The sequence below is a fragment of the Cetorhinus maximus genome, chromosome 2 (assembly GCF_964194155.1).
Source record: "Cetorhinus maximus chromosome 2, sCetMax3.hap1.1, whole genome shotgun sequence".
Taxonomy (NCBI): Eukaryota; Metazoa; Chordata; class Chondrichthyes; order Lamniformes; family Cetorhinidae; genus Cetorhinus; species Cetorhinus maximus.
The window spans coordinates 1,321,930-1,338,743 of record NC_135880.1 but is presented as its reverse complement, the minus strand read 5'-3'; the positions used below and the strand labels follow the sequence as shown (position 1 = coordinate 1,338,743).

At 44.5% G+C, this 16,814-nt stretch overlaps 1 protein-coding gene across 8 annotated transcripts in view; it reads right to left on the bottom strand.

Moving 5' to 3' along the window:
* The window catches only part of LOC144691642 (nipped-B-like protein), a 564,605-nt gene that overhangs the window by 40,357 nt on the left and 507,434 nt on the right, over positions 1–16,814 (bottom strand). For all 8 annotated transcript variants that reach the window (XM_078559979.1, XM_078559947.1, XM_078559954.1 and 5 more), the window contains 2 exons: positions 12,951–13,041; positions 10,719–10,892 (listed from right to left, as the gene is read on the bottom strand). In XM_078559979.1, coding sequence (XP_078416105.1) covers positions 10,719–10,892; positions 12,951–13,041 — 265 coding nt within the window. The remainder of the gene's footprint in view (positions 1–10,718; positions 10,893–12,950; positions 13,042–16,814) is intronic.

Genomic DNA, 16,814 nt, shown 5'->3' with positions numbered 1-16,814 from the left:
GCTGCATTCTCTGTTCATACTTGGTACCATTTACTAAATCTCTTTTTTAAATTATTCATCTACAGGACAGGACAATCACTGGCAATACCAGCATCCCCAACTGCCCTCAAGAATGTGGTGGTTAACCATACTCTTGAACTGCTACAGTCCTTGTGGTTCAGGTACACAAACAGTGCTATCATGGAAGATTTTGGCCTAGCGACGGTGAAGGAACAGTGGTATGTTGTACGGCTTGTAGGGGAACTTGCAGGCAGTGGTGTTCTCAGGCATCTGCTGCCCTTGGTCTTCTAGGTGGTAGAAGCCACAGGATTGGAAGATGATGATTAAAAGGTGATTTGAAGGAACCTTAGCAAGTTGCTACTTCTGCACCCTTTCTAAGGGCTGGACATCCTTCTTAAGAGGCTGCGGAGGAGGTTTACCAGAATGGCTCCAGGGATGAGGGATTTCAGTTACACGGTTGGTGGTGAAGCTGGGGTTCTTCTTGGAGCAAAGTAAATTTGAGGGGAGATTTGATATAGATGTACAAGTTTATCATATGTTTAGATAAGACAGACCAAAAAAGACTGCTCCCATTAGCTGAAGGACGAGGCGACACAGATTTAAGAGGGATTTGGGTGTCCTGGTTCATGAATCACAAAGTTAGTATGCAGGTACATCAAATGATTAGGAAGGCAAATGGCATGTTGTTGTTTATTGAAAGGGGAATGGAGTATAAAAGTAGTGAAGTTTTGCTACAGTTATACAGGGCATTGGTGAGGCCACACATTGAGCACTGTATACAGTTTTGATCTCCTTAATTAATAAAGGATATAAATACATTAGAAACAGTTCAGAGATGGTGCACTTGACAGCTATCTGGGATTGGGTGTGGGGGGGCGGACACGGTTGTCTTGTGAGGAAACATTGGACAGGTTGGACCTGTATTCATTGGAGTTGAGAAGATTGGGAGGTGATTTAATTGAAACATAAGGTCTTATGGGGATTTGACAGGGTGGATGCTGAAAAATGCTTCCCCTTGTGGGAGATTAGAAGTAGTAGGGGACCATTTGGACCAGATGGAGATTAGGAGAAATTCTTTTCTCCCAGAGGGTTGAATGTCTTTGGAACTCTTCCCCAGAGAGCAGGTGACACAGGGTCATTCAATATTTTTAAGGTAGAGGTAGACAGATTCTTGACTAAAAAGTGGTTATCAGGGGGAAGTGGAATATGGAGTTGAGATTCGCCATAATTTTATTGAATGGCAGAGCAGGCTTGAGGGGCCGATTGGCCTACTCCTGCTCCTAATTTGTATGCTTGTATGTTTTGGGCAGGAGATGCAGAGGAATGAGAGGAAGAACTGCTGCCTACGAGGTTAGTGGAAGCCAGGGCAAAGAATGACTTCAAAAAGAAATTGGATGGGCACATGTAGGCCAGGCAAAGTGAGGGTGGCCAATTTCCTTCCCTAACGGATATCACTGCAGAGGTTCCTCACGATAGTGTCCTATGCCCAGCCATATTCAGCTGGTTGATCAATGAACTTCCTTCCATCATAAGGTCAGAAATGGGGCTGTTTGCTAATATCCTTTAGGGAATGAAATCTGTTGTCCTTACCTGGTCTGGTCTACATGTCATTCCAGACCTACAGCAATGTCGTTGACTCTTAAATTCCCTCTGAAATTGCCTAGCAAGCCACTCAGTTGTATCAAACCGCTACAAAGTCTCAGAGGAAAGAAATTGGACGGATCACCCGGCATCGACCTAGGTACTGAAACAACAACAGCCAACCCAGACCTGTCGACCCTGCAACGTCCTCCTTACTAACATCTGGGAGCAAGTGCCAAAATTGGGGGGGGCTGTCTCACAGACTAGTCAAGCAACAGCCTGACATACTCATCCACACGGAATCATACCTTACAGATAATATAATAGGTGGGAAAAGAAAAATCTATATAAATTATTGGAAAAAAAGGGGGGGGGATCGGAAAGGGGGTGGGGATGGAGGAGAGAGCTCATGATCTGAAATTGTTGAACTCAATATTAAGTCCGGAAGACTGTAAAGTGCCTAGTCGGAAGATGAGCTGCTGTTCCTCCAGTTTGCGTTGAGCCTCACTGGAACATTGTAGCAGGCCAAGGACAGACATGTAGGCATGAGAGCAGGGTGGTGTGTTGAAATGGCAAGCGACAGGGAGGTCTGGGTCATGCTTGCGGACAGACCGAAGGTGTTCCGCAAAGCGGTCACCCAGTCTGCGTTTGGTCTCTCCATATGGACTTGAAATGTCAACTATATCCCTCTCCGCAGATGCTGTCAGACCTGCTGAGTTTTTCCAGGTATTTTTGTTTTTGTTCTAGATTTCCAGCATCCGCAGTATTTTGCTTTTATCAAGGAATGGGTGAGTTGTCTTATGAGGAAAAGCTGGACAGGCAAGGCTTGAATCCACTGGAGTTTAGATGAGTAAAAGGCGACCTAATTGAAACCTTTAAGATCCTGCAGGATCTTGACAGGGTGGATGTGAAGAGGATGTTTCCTCTTGAAGGAGAATCTAGAACTAGGGATCACTGCTTAAAAAAATAGGGGCACCCATTTAAGACAAAGATCAGGACAAATTTTTTCTCTGAGGATCGAGAGGCTTTGGAACTCTTCTTCAAAAGGCAGTGGAAGCACAGTCTTGGAATATTTTTAAGGCAGAACTGATAGGTTCTTGAAAAGCAGGGGGGTGAAAGGTTATTGGGGCCTAGGCAGGAATTGGAGTTGAGGTTACAATCAGATCAGCCATGATCTTATTGAATGGCGGAGCAGGCTCGAGGGGTGGAGTTGGCCTACTCCTGCTCCTAATTCGTATTTCAAAAGGAAGTTAGATGGGCACTTGAAGGAAATAAACTTACAGGGATAGAGCAGGGAGAATGGGAATAATGGGTTTGCTTGACAAAGAACCAGCATGAATGGGTCAAATGGTCTCCTTCTGTACCATAAATGATTGTGTGACACGTCTATCCATTTTACCGGTTGGTCCTCCTAAAGTCTGTTGCTCTCATCTTAATGTTACTATTGTGAGGAATACTTGATTCATAATTTTTAAGTTTTAGAATATAACTTGTGGTTTTAGGAATTGAAGTTTAAAGATAACCCAGTAGTGAACTGGGGAAAACCTAATTTAAAGCTGGTAAACATCTGATGTGAATATAATTCAAACAAGCCAGAGTAACTTACAATTCAAAGAATGGGTCATGCTGATCGAAAGTCTGTGCCATGTTGATTTAAAAAGGTCGGAGTAGATGCACAAGAGACATAAAACAGCAGGTGGAAAAATTTAAAGCAATGGATGATCTGTGTGCCTTTTGGTGGAGACATGACATTTGCAATCCTTGCAGTAATGCAGACCAGGGATGTTTGTGCATTGGTTAGCCAAATTAGTTTAAAAGCATTTTTTAAAATTCATTCACGGGATGTGGGATTTGCTGGCTGGGCCAGCATTTCTTTCCCAACTCTAATTGCCCTTGAGAAGGTGGTGGTGAGTTGCCTTCTTGAACCACTGCAGTCCATATGGTGTAGGTACACCCACAGTGCTGTTAGGGAGGGAGTTCCAGGATTTTGACCCAGCGACAGTGAAGGAACGGCGATATATTTCCAAGTCAGGATGGTGAGTGACTTGGAGGGGAACTTCCAGGTGGTGGTGTTCCCATCTATCTGTTGCCCTTGTCCTTCTAGATGTTATTGGTCGTGGGTTTGGATGATGCTGTCTAAGGAGCATTAGTGAATTCCTGCAGCGCATCCTGTAGATGGTACACACTGCTGCCACTGTGCATCAGTGGTGGAGGGAGTGAATGTTTGTGGATGTGGTGCCAATCAAACGGGATGCTTTGTCCTGGACAGTGTCAAGCTTCTTGAGTGTTGTGGGAGCTGCACTCATCCAGGCAAGTGGGGAGTATTCCATCACACTCCTGACTTTTGCCTTGTAGATTGGGGAGAGGCTTTGGGGAGTCAGGAGGTGAGTTACCCGTCACAGGATTCCCAGCCTCTGACCTGTTCTTGTAGCCACAGTATTTATATGGCTAGTCCAATTCAGTTTCTGGTCAATGGTAAACCCCAGGATGTTGATGGTGGGGGGTTTCAGTGATAGTAATGCAATTGAACGTCAAGTGACGATGGTTAGGTTCTCTCTTGTTGGAGATGGTCATTGCCTGACAGTTGTGTGGTGTGAATGTTACTTGCCACTTGTCAGCCCAAGGCTGGATATTGTCCAGGTCTTGCTGCATTTGGACATGGGTTGCTTCAGTATCTGAGGAGTCACGAATGGTGAACATCCCTTCTTCTGACCTTATGATGGAAGGAAGGTTATTGATGAAGCAACTGAAGATGGTTGGGCCAAGGACATGACCCAGTGGAACTCCTGCAGTGATCTCCTTGAGCTGAGATGACTGACCTCCAACAACCACAACCGTCTTCCTTTGTGCTAGGTATGACTCCAACCAGCGGAGAGTTTTCCCCGATTCCCATTGACAGTTTTGCTAGGGTTCCTTGATGGCACAAATGGTCAAATGCTGCCTTGATGTCAAGGGCTGTCACTCTCACCACACTTCAGGAGTTCAGCTTTTTTATCCATGTTTGAACCAAGGCTGTAATGAGGTCAGGAATTAAGTGGCCGTGGTGGAACCCAAACTGGGTGTCAGTGAGCAGACGATTGCTAAGCAAGTGCTGCATGTTAACACTGTTGATGACCCCTTCCATTGCTTTACTGATGATTGAGGGTAGACAGATGTGGCGGTAATTGGCCGTGTTGGATTTGTCCCGCTTTTTGTGTACAGCGCATAGCTGGGCAATTTTCCACATAGCTATTTAGATGCCAGTGTTGTAGCTGTACTGGAACAGATTGGCTAGGAGCACAGCAAGTTCTGGAGCACAAGTCTTCAGTACTATTGCCAGAATATTGTCAGACCCCATAGCCTTTTCAGTATCCAGTGCCTTTATCTGTTTCTTGATATCGAATTGGCTGAAGACTGGCATCTGTGATGCTGAGAACCTCTGGTGAAGACCGAGGTGGATCATCCACTCGGCACCTCTGGCTGAAGATTGTAGCAAATGCTTCAGCCTTATCTTTTGTACTGATGTGCTGGGCTCCCTCACCATTGACGATGGGGATATTTGTGGAGTCTCCTCCTCCGGTGAGTTGTTCAATTGTCCACCACCATTGGATGTGGCAGGACTGCAGAGCTTAGATCTAATCTGTTGGTTGTGGGGTCGCTTAGTTTTATCTATCACTTGCTGCTTATGCTGTTGGGCACACAAGTAGTCCTGTGTTGTAGCTTCACCAGGTTGACACCTCATTTTTAGGTATGCCTGGTGCTGCTCCTGGCATGCCCTCCTGCACTCTTCATTGAACCAGTGTTGATCCCCTGGCTTGATGGTAATGGTAGAGTGGGGGATATGCTGGGCCACGAGGTTGCAGATTGTGTTCGAGTACAATTCTGCTGCTGCTGATGGCCTACAAGTGCTTCATGGATGCCCAGTCTTGAGTTGCTAGATCTATTCAAAATCTATCCCATATAGCACAGTTGTAGTGCCACACTACACGATGGAGGATATCCTCAATGTGAAGGCAGGGCTTTGTCTCCACAACGACTGTGCGGTGGTCAATCACAGAATCACAGTGCAGAAGAGGCCCTTCGGAAACACCTGACCTACCTAATCCCATTTACCAGCACTTGGCCCATAGCCTTGAATGTTATGATGTGCCAAGTGCTCATCCAGGTACTTTTTAAAGGATGTGAGGCAACCCACCTCCACCATCCTCCCAGGCAGTGCATTCCAGACCGTCACCACCCTCTGGGTAAAAAATTTTTTCCTCACATCCCCCTTAACCTCCTGCCCCTCACCTTGAACTTATGCCCCCTTGTGACCGACCCTTCAACTAAGGGGAACAGCTGCTCCATATCCACCCTGTCCATGCCAATACTGTCATGGACAGATGCATCTGTGGCATGCAGGTTGGTGAGGATGAGGTCAAATATGTTTTTCCCTCACCACCTACTGCAGACCCAGTCTAGCAGCTATGTCCTTTAGGACTTGGCCAGCTCGGTCAATAGTGGTGCTACCAAGCCGCACTTGGTGATGAACATTGAAGTCCCCCACCCAGAGTACATTCTGTGCCCTTGTACCACTACGCCATCATCTCCTCTCAGTGCTTTCTCCAAGTGGTGTTCAACATGGAGGAAGCACTGATTCATCAGCTGAGGGAGGGCGGTATGTGGTAATCAGCAGGAGGATTCCTTGCCCATGTTTGACCCGATGCCATAAGACTTCATTGGGTCCGGAGTCGATCTTGAAAACTCCCAGGGCAACTCCCTCCCAACTGTATACCACTGTGCCGCCACCTCTGTCCTGTCACACCGGCAGGACAGACCCGGGGTTGGTGATGGTGGTGTCTGATACATTATCTGTAAGGTACGATTCCGTGATGACTACTATATCAGGCTATTGCTTGACTAGTCTGTGAGACCGCTCTCCCAATTTTGGCACTAGCCCCCAGATGTTATCAAGGAGGACTTTGCAGAGTCAACAGGGTGGAGTTTGCCAGTGTCGTTTCCGGTGCCTAGTTCAATGCTGGGTGGTCCATCCAGTTTCATTTCTTTTTTGAGACTTTGTAGCGGTTTGCTAGGCCAATTCAGAGGGAATTTAAGAGTCAACCACATTGCTGTGGTTGTGGAATCACATGTAGGTCAGACCAGGTAAGGGCAGCAGATTTCCTTCCCTAAAGGAGATTAGTAGATGAATTTTCATAATACTTGACAATGATTTCATGGTCATCCTTGGACTTTAAATTCCAGATTTTTATTGAATTCATATTCCACCTCTGCTATGGCGGGGTTTGAACCTGGGTCCCCAGAGCATTTCTCTGGGTCTCTGCAATATTAGTCCTGCGACAATACCACTACGCCATCATCTCCTCTCAAGGGTTGTAAAATACATTTCTTTCTTCAGATCAAAGAAGGAATTTTAAATGAGGGATACTTAACCTAAAAGTCTGTTTGAGGACATCCCTGACTCTGCCATGTCATCATGGAGATGAGTGGAGCTTTATATATTCTTTCACAGGATTTGGGTGTTGCTAGGTACACCAGCATTTACTACCCATTCTTAATTGCCCTTGAGAAGGTGGTGATGAGGTGCTGCCTTCTTGAACCACTGCAGCCCATGTGGTGTAGGGACAGCCAGTGCTGTTCGGGAGGAAGTTCCAGGATTTTGACCCAGAATTTGGAAGGCGCTTTCAAAGGAACCTTGATGAGTTGCTGCAGTGCATCTTTTTAATGGAACATTGCTGACACTGTGCATCAGTGGTTAAAGGAGTGAATGTTTAGTTGTGGATGGGATGCCAATCAAGTGTGCTTTGTCCTGGATGGTGTCAAGTTTCTTGAGCATTGTTGGAGTTGCACTCATCCAGGCAAGTGGAGAGCATTTCATCACACTCCTGACTTGTGCATTGGTGGCAGGGTTTGGGGAGTCAGGAGGTGAGTTACACGCTGCAGGATTCCCAAGCCTCTGACCTGCTCTTGTAGCCACAGTATTTAGATGGCTAGTCCAGTTTAGTTTCTGGTCAATGGTAACTCCCAGGATTAGGGAGATTCTCTGGTTTCAATTCATCCGAGTGTTTACGGAGAGAGCTTTTTTAGTTGCAACCTGGATTTCATGTGGTGCAGCTCACTGAGGAAAGGTAGGCAAAATAAATGACAGTTAGTTGGGCCTGCAGTTTAAGCAGACAAAATGCCACTTCATCATTCACCACGTGGAATGTGGGTGAGGCTTAATCTCATTTTTATATAAGGAACAGAAGATTTATTCGAGCTTGCAGCTAGTGGGAAAAAAAATCTACCGTGGTCCTCAGTCTTGTGGCAAAAGAAAGCAACCAGCAGATTAGCTTTTAGAATTGAGAAAGTAACCAGAACAACAGGCTGAGGTGACCACAGTAAAGAGATGGTAAATGAAAATTTTACCTCCGAGGATAGCTGGAACTGAACAGAATTAAAGCAATTTCCAGAAGACTGACTTACTTCTTTAATTCTCTAGGGATCACCCATAACTTTAATATTGATGTGTCTTATAAGAAAAAGGCTTGGAGGGAAGTAAGGAGTAAACCTGAGTGCATATTATACATTAAGACTGCTTGTTTTGTTCAATTCTTTTAAATACAATAAAGTTTGAGTTTTGTTGGAAAACACGGAAGCTTGTGGTGTTATTCTGTTGATTATATTGCTGGGTTTTCGGATTTCTCTCTAAATATTAACGGTCCCTAACAGGATCGTAACATGACATTTCTGCATTTTGAATCATCTCAAACTCTGAAACAATGCTCTTTAAAGGTCCAGGATGCTCTATCTCAAAAAGCCAGTTGATGAGGGATAGAAATCGACCCAATCTTTACACACTTTTATTTTAGAGCTACAAGCATAAATCTCCTCACCCAACAGCTGCAGTTTTAGTCTGTGTCTATGCATACTCTTTTGATTAAACAAAAATCAAAAAGTAAAAATCAATAAATCAGAGGGGGTAAACAGCCCGAGGGGCCACTGTAACTAAAACAAAACGTCAAAGGAAACTTACAAAATCAAGTCAAAATATAATTTCCCCCAGCCCCCACGGTGCCCACTGGTTGCTGAAGGCCTCTAGCATTCTGGTAGACACCGGATGCTCCCTCTCCAGGGCCGCCCAGCCTCGAACATAGCTGCGGAAGAGGGGTCGGACGAACCCTCAATTGCCCACTGCCTGGATTTGTTAACAGCCACCTTGGCCAGACCCAGGAGCAAGCTTTGTTTCCCCATCAGCTGCCATGGTGGGATTTGAACACGTGTCCCCAGAACTTTAGCCTGGGTCTTGGGATTACTAGTCCAGTGACATTACCACTACGCCACCTTCTTAATGTCCACCACCTGCACACAATTAAACACAATCAACACAGGTCATTAGTTTATATCAAAAAGAATAGTGATCTTACTACCATCCCCTGGAGCCTACTGTATACTTTCATCTAGTCCGAAAATCAACTGCACACCACCACTAACTGCTTTCTGTCTCCAAATCAATTTTGTATCCACTTCTACTTCCATTTTAATCCCCAGTTCCTCAACTGTGCTAACAAGTCTATTACGTGGCTTGCTACTTTTCGTTCTCACTCAACGATGCAGGCCTCCAATCTTCATTCTCAGTGAAGCCCTCCACACAGGGTGCATCATTTGGGCGTGTGTTTTTCCAACTTCTCTCATTTTTGACAGTGTCTATCAGTAGGTAATCCATGTCAGAGCTCTTACTTGGCAAGAGCAGCAAAGCTGCCATGAGGTTAGATCACAGAGGTGGCAAGGTATGTTTCACTCTGCTGAGTTTACATCTCTTCCTGGAATCTATAGCAATTTAGACTTTCACTGTAGCCATACCTATCTCAACATCAGGAAACTGAGCAGGATGAGCTTCTCCCAGAACAGACACTCCTCCGTGTCTCCCAACATCACTTTGGGGAGGGGATGGCATAGTGGTATTGTTGCTGGACTAGTAATCCAGAGACCCAGAGTTATGCTCTGGGAACCCAGGTTCCACATGGTGGAATTTGAATTCATTAAAAATCTGGAATTAAAAGAACCATTGCCGATTGTTGTAAAAGCCCATCTAGTTCACTAATATCCTTTAGGGAAGGAAATCTGTCGTCCTTACCTGGTCTGGCCTACATGTGACTCCAGACCCACAGCAATATGGCTGACTCTTAAGTGCCCTCTGAACCAAGGGAAATTAGGGATGGGCAATAAAGGGATGCCCACATCCCACGAATGAATTTTTTAAAAAATTGTCTCACTTTTGCAATTATTAGAAAGATAGAGCTTGAAACTTTATTACTCAAAACAGAAATTATTCTCTTCCCCACCTTCCATCTGTTGATATCACTGCCTCATAAACCATCTCCACCACTGCCAATGTTTGCAGGGCTTTTCACACTCATATTATGTCTTTAAATGGATCAAGTCAGGATCAACCTGTACATGAAATACAACCCAAGTGAATGTGATCTAACCTCAGAGCAATGGTGAATATTTCCAACTACTGTTTCTCATGTGGGTTCTTAGCTGCCTGACAACATCTGCCTGCAGTTTCTACTAAGTGAGAGTACCTGGGTCCTCATTGATATTAGACACATTGTATACCGGCACTCAGTCACGGACTCTACTTGGCCTTCACTATAGTACAACCGCCAACATGGCCTGCATTTTACCAATTTGTGTGTTGTCCCAAAATTTAAGAACTGTCTGACTACTTCGGTTTCTTAGTGATATAGAATACATAGCAGACTATCCCAATTCTGCCACCTGTAACTCGAAGGTGAATTCAACAATCTTCAGATCTGGGGAAAGGTTTGAGAGCAAGTTTGTTTTCTTTTGGTTACAGGATGTGTTTACTCTTCACATTAGTGGAATTACTGGTTGGCCAAGCAGTAGATAGAGACATAAGGTGAACAAGTTCCCCTTAAAGGTCACACACCATCCTAACTTGGAAATGTACTGCTGTTCCTTCACTGTCACTGCCTAAAAATCCTAGAAAACTCTACCTAACAGCAGTGTGGGTGTGTTTACATGACATAGATTGCAGCAATTCAAGGCAGCAGCTCACCACCATCTGAGGGGCCAATTAGGAATGGGCAATAAAAGCTGGCCTTGCTAGCGTTGCCCACATCCCATAAATGAATCCGAAAAACTGTCCTACTCACAATCTTTATCAGCTTGTTGCATCCGGCAGTCCTCCTCCTGGAGATACGTCTGAAGATTCTTCAGCACCTGGATTTTCAGTCCGATTGAGGCTTCTTTGTCTCGAAGAATATTGTTATACAAATTCTTTACTTCTTGTTCAAACATTAGATCGGGATGCTGTATGAATACAAAACCTGCAAAAACAGTGATGGTTGGCATTCAATTCTCTGACAGACAATTCCAATATTGGGACTGGTACTGGTCTTTACAACAGACTGCAATAAAACCACAGGTGTGTGGAGAATCCCTTATGATAGACCATCATGGAACTGCTGTTAGTGTGCAACATAACCTGCTCCTTCTCAGAATAAACCAGAATAGCATAACAGAATCAAAGCATAACTTTGATTCCAGGATACATCATCAAGCATAGCCAACTATAAATAAAAACCAGAAAATGCTGCAACTAAAGGGGAAGAAAAGACAAGCATATTGGCTGTTAACGCTACGATACAACCCAGCCTCTGCAACCAACACCAACTTTGTTTTATATACAGAAAAAAGGTGATTTCCATAATGGCATGGATGTGGTGATTGAAAGGATATGATATGTGCATGACATGATACGAGTAGATGGGCAAAAGCCAGGGAGCGACTGGGAACTCCAGCCTCTAAATCTTTACAATATGCTACATCATTGATAAAAGGCAAAAAGAAACTACCAATAGAAATCTGAAACAAAACCAGAAATGACTAAATGTGTCAGTCAACATCTGTGGAGAGAACATACAACTCAACAACTTGGGCTTCAGCCCTCCTTCAGAAGCACTAATAAATCAAATCAGGAATTCATGAGAAACTTCTTTACCTGAGAGTGATTAAAATGTGGAACTTGCTACCACAAAGAATTGAGGTGAATAGAATAAATGCATTCAAGGGGAAGCTAGGCAAAAAGATGAAAGAGAAAGGAATAGCATGAAGGGTTTAGGTGAAGGTGGTTTGCATAAAGCATAAACGCCAACTTAGACCAATAGGGCTGAGTGACTTGTTTCTGTGCTGTAAATTTGATGTAACCAGGAGGTGAACAAGTCTTTGAACCAAATCTTTATGCATAACAAGAATGTGGCAGTGATTTCAGGACCAACAGTTATTGTTATTCTGTGGAATCATGCATGAAGGGCACATAGTGTATACACTACACGTCTGTCTACTTGAAAACTGGTAAATATCGTACCATCAGGCCACAGCCTTGGGGTTAAAACTAACAGTCCAATTTATTTATAAGTAAATTATACAGCTGAATACAATAATAAACTAGTACCTCAATACTTGACTTACACGATAACTAAAGTGCCCTGAAATAATGAGCCTGAAATACAAGGATTTTTTTCCTAGTAGCTTTGGATTTCTAATGGTCTGAAATGCTACTTGAGTGATGGCTCCACACAGCCCCAATTTGCTGCTTCATGTGGGAAAGGCAGTGTGAAACAAGGAAATAGGAATGAAGTGCCGTTGTCTATTATATGTCTGTTTTCACTTGAGCCAGTCCATTTGAAGATCAAACAGATACTTCTCATTGCTCAAGCTATTAAAATATTAACCATGATTGTAACCATTAAGAGAGAACTCATTCCATTCACTTTCCTATTAAAAAAATATATACAGGGCATCAAGTAATCTTCTGACAATTTCTGAATATAGGTAATATCACTGAGAAAAACCATCAAGGAGATTGCATTTATTAAAATACTGGGGTCATGAGTTTGGGTCATTGACTACCCTCCAGTCAAAATAAGACTCAAAGATGCCACTAACCCAGAACTAATCTTCAATGTACATTGCTTTTATATAACTTCAGACTTGAGGAAATGTTCTCTACCTGAGACATGACAAAGCTCTGCATACATCACACTCCTATTAAAGAAGGCCAGTTAAACATTTCTCCTTTCAGATGCTGACTGGCCTTCTCGTATTCGTAGCATCCACAAATCTCAACATCTAACACATGAACTAGTGGCATGAACCAGCATTCTGAATTAAGACTGAGGCCCAAAGCATTGACTTGTCTGTTTTGTCCACAGACTGAGTGCTTCCAAAATTTTCTGGTTTTATTTATTTTCCCATCACTTGAATTTAGTTTTACTTATTATTAATGAAGTAGCGCATTGCAAAATGAACGGCACAAAGTAGTGGAACACCTTTCAACCGCTCCCCAAACCATTATCAGTATAGTAACAGTTTACAGCACTTACCCAACCCTATGATTGCTTTGGTCTGAACTTCCTCGTCTTCATGTTTTGTGAAGTAGAGCAGAAGTTCTAACACCTTCTCTTTAATAACCACCTACATTCAAAGAGGACAGAAAAGCGAGCTGAGTAAATAACAAACAACCAAGAACAGAAATGTAATTCACAGAAACACTGGAATAGGAGCAGCCATTAACCTTTCCAGCCTGATATCATAGAATGGTACAAGCAGAGGAGGAAGCCGTTTGACCTGTCATATCCATGCCAACTCTCTCAAGAGCAACTCTACTAGTCCCAATCCGTTGCCATTTCCACAGAAAACCTGCAAATACTCTCTTCAGATGATCATCCAATTCCCTTTTGAAAGCCATGTCTGAATCCAGCTCCACCACCCACTAAGCTTGTATATTCAAGATCCTAACTACTCAGCGAGAAAAGTTTTTCCTCCTGCCGTCTCTGTTTATTTTGCCAATTACCTTAAATTAGTGTCCTCTGGTTCTTGACCTTTCCACCAATAGGAACAGTTGCTATCTAGTCTGTCCAGACACCTTACGATTTTGAAACCTCCAAATTTCCACTTAACTTTCTCCTTTCTACCCAAGCTTCTACAATCTGTCCAGACAGCTGAAGTCCCTCCAGCACCCTTCTCATAAATCTTTCCTGCACCCTCCCCAAAACCCTCAGCATTCTTGTGCCCAGAGCCTGAGGCATTACTCCAGTTGAGAATGAACCATTGTTCCATAAAGATGGAATATAACTTATTTGCTTTTGTACTCTATGCCTCTATTTATCAAGCCCAGGATTCCATCTGCCTTTTTGCCCACTTTCTGAATCTGCCGTGTATCTTCAACGATTTGTGTACAAAAGCCCTCAAGTCACTCTACTCTTCTACCCTTTTCAGGATTCTACTCTTTATTTGTATTGTCTCCACTCATTCTTCTAACAAAGTGTATTACTTACATTTCTCTGTATCAAAATACATCTGCCACGTCTTTTTTAAAATTAATTCATTGGAGGCAGTCCAGAGAAGGTTGATCCTGAGTATGAAGAGATTTTCTTATGAAAAAGAGCGCGGAGAGCATGGGGGAGGTCATTTGAAAAAGAGTGCGGAGAGCGTGGGGGAGGTCATTTGAAAAAGAGCGCGGGAGAGGTCAGTTGAAAAAGAGCGCGGAGAGCATGGGGGAGGTCAATTTGAAAAAGAGCGCAGAGAGCGGGGGAGGAGGTCATTTGAAAAAGAGCGCAGAGCTTGAAGGCAGGTCAGTTGAAAAAGAGCGCGGAGTTTGAAAATAAAAGGAGGGGAAGCTGAAGAGGAGCGGCCAGCGTGTGAGCGGCCCAGTGAAGGAGTGGAGCTTGAGGCTTTGACTCGAGAGGCTTAGGCGAGCAGAGGCTGAGGACGAGCTTGCTCCCAGTGGGGTAGGGCGGGCTAAGTTCCTTTAATTAAATGAGGAGTAGGTAATGGAGGCAGCAGTTGGGGCAGTCAAGCGCTCCGAATGCAGCATGTGGGAAGTCAGGGACAGCACAATTGTCCCTGATGGCTACACCTGCAAAAGGTGCATCCAGCTGCAGATCCTGAGAAGCCGAGTTAGGGAACTGGAGCTGGAGTTGGATGAACTTCGGATCATTCGGGAGGCAGAGGCAGTAATAGACAGGAGCTTCAGGGAGACAGTCACCCCTAAAAGTCAGGAGGCAGGCAGCTGGGTGAATGTCAGGAGAGGGAAGGGGAATAGACAGAAAGAGCAGAGCACCCCTGTGGCCGTTCCTATCAACATTAGGTATACCGTTTTGGATACTGTTGGTGGGGACGACCTACCAGGGACAAGTTGTAATGGTCGCATCTCTGGCACCGAGGCTGGACCCTCAGCTCAGAAAGGAGGGAGGGAAAAGAGGAGAGCAGTAGTGATAGGGGATTCGATAGTTAGGGGGACAGATAGGAGGTTCTGTGGGAGGGATTGAGAATCCCGGATGGTCTGTTGCCTCCCTGGTGCCAGGGTCCGCGATATCTCGGATCGAGTTCTCAGTATTCTCAGGAGGGAGGGTGAGCAGCCAGATGTCGTGGTCCATGTAGGGACCAATGACGTGGATAGGAAGGAGGAGGAGGTCCTGCAAAGAGAGTTTAGGGAGTTAGGTGCAAAGTTGAAGGACAGGACCTCCAGGGTTACGATCTCAGGAGTGCTACCCGTGCCACGTGCTAGTGAGGCTAGAAATAGAAGGATAATGCAGCTAAATACGTGGCTAAGGAGATGGTGCAGGAGGGAGGGCTTCATGTTTCTTGACAATTGGGCTCTGTTCCAGGGAAGGTGGGATCTGTTCCGACGGGACGGTTTGCACCTGAACTGGAGGGGGACTAACATCCTTGCGGGTAGGTTTGCTAGTGCTGCTCCGGGGCATTTAAACTAGATTTGCAGGGGGAGGGGAACCAGAGTGTTAGAGCAGATGGAGGAGGATAAAGGTCAAGCGAGGAATGCATGTATAGACAGAAATCAAGGGTCTGTACGTGATAGAAATGTTCTCAGGTGCATCTATTTCAATGCAAGGAGTATTGTCGGAAAGGCAGATGAGCTTAGGGCGTGGATTGGCACGTGGGATTACGACATTATTGCTATTAGTGAGACTTGGTTGCAGGAGGGGCAGGACTGGCAGCTCAATGTTCCGGGGTTCCGTTGTTTCATACGTGATAGAGGGGGAGGGATGAAAGGGGGAGGAGTGGCATTACTAGTCAGGGAAAATATCACAGCTGTGCATAAGCAGGACAGCCCGGAGGGCTCGTCTACAGAGGCCATATGGGTGGAGCTGAGGAATGGGAAAGGTGTGACCACACTAATAGGGTTGTATTATAGACCGCCCAATAGTCAGAGAGAATTGGAGGAGCAAATCTGTAGAGAGATAGCAGACCAATGTAAGAAACAGAAAGTTGTGATAGTAGGAGATTTTAACTTTCCACATATTGACTGGGACTCCCATACTGTAAAAGGGCTGGATGGCTTAGAGTTTGTCAAATGTGTTCAGGAAAGTTTTCTAAATCAATATATAGAAGTACCAAAGAGAGAGGATGCAATACTTGATCTCCTATTAGGGAACCAGACAGGTCAGGTGACAGAAGTACGTGTAGGCGAACATTTTGGGTCCAGTGTCCACAATGTCGTTAGTTTTAAGCTAATTATGGATAAGGATAGGTCTGGTCCCCGAGTTGAGATTCTAAATTGGAGAAAGGCCAATTTTGTGGAAATGAGAAAGAATCTAGGAAGAATGGATTGGGATAAGTTGTTTTCTGGCAAGGATGTGTTCAGTAAGTGGAAGGCATTCAAAGGCAAAATTTTGAGAGTGCAGAGTTTGCATGTTCCTGTCAGGATTAAAGGCAAAGTTAACAGGCATAGGGAACCTTGGTTTTCAAGGGATATTGGCGATCTGGTTAAGAAGAAGAGAGAGGTATATAGCAGGTATAGGCAACAAGGAGCAAATGAGGTACTTGTAGAGTATAGAAAATGTAAGAAAATACTAAAAAAGGAAATCAGGAAGGCAAAAAGAAGACATGAGGTTGCTTTGGCAGATAATGTGAAGGTAAACCCGAAGGGTTTCTACAAGTATATTAAGAGTAAAAGGATAGAAAGGGACAAAATTGGTCCCCTTGAAGATCAGAGTGGTCATCTATGTGTGGAGCCTCGCGAGATGGGGGAGATCTTAAACAGTTTTTTTGCATCAGTATTTACTCAGGAAACTGGCATAGTGTATAAGGAAGGAAGGGAAACAAGCAGTAGTGTCATGGCACATATAGGGATTAAAGAGGAGGAGGTGCTTGCTGCCTTACAGCGAATAAAGGTAGATAAATCCCCCGGGCCTGACATGATATTCCCTCGGACCTGAGGGAAACTA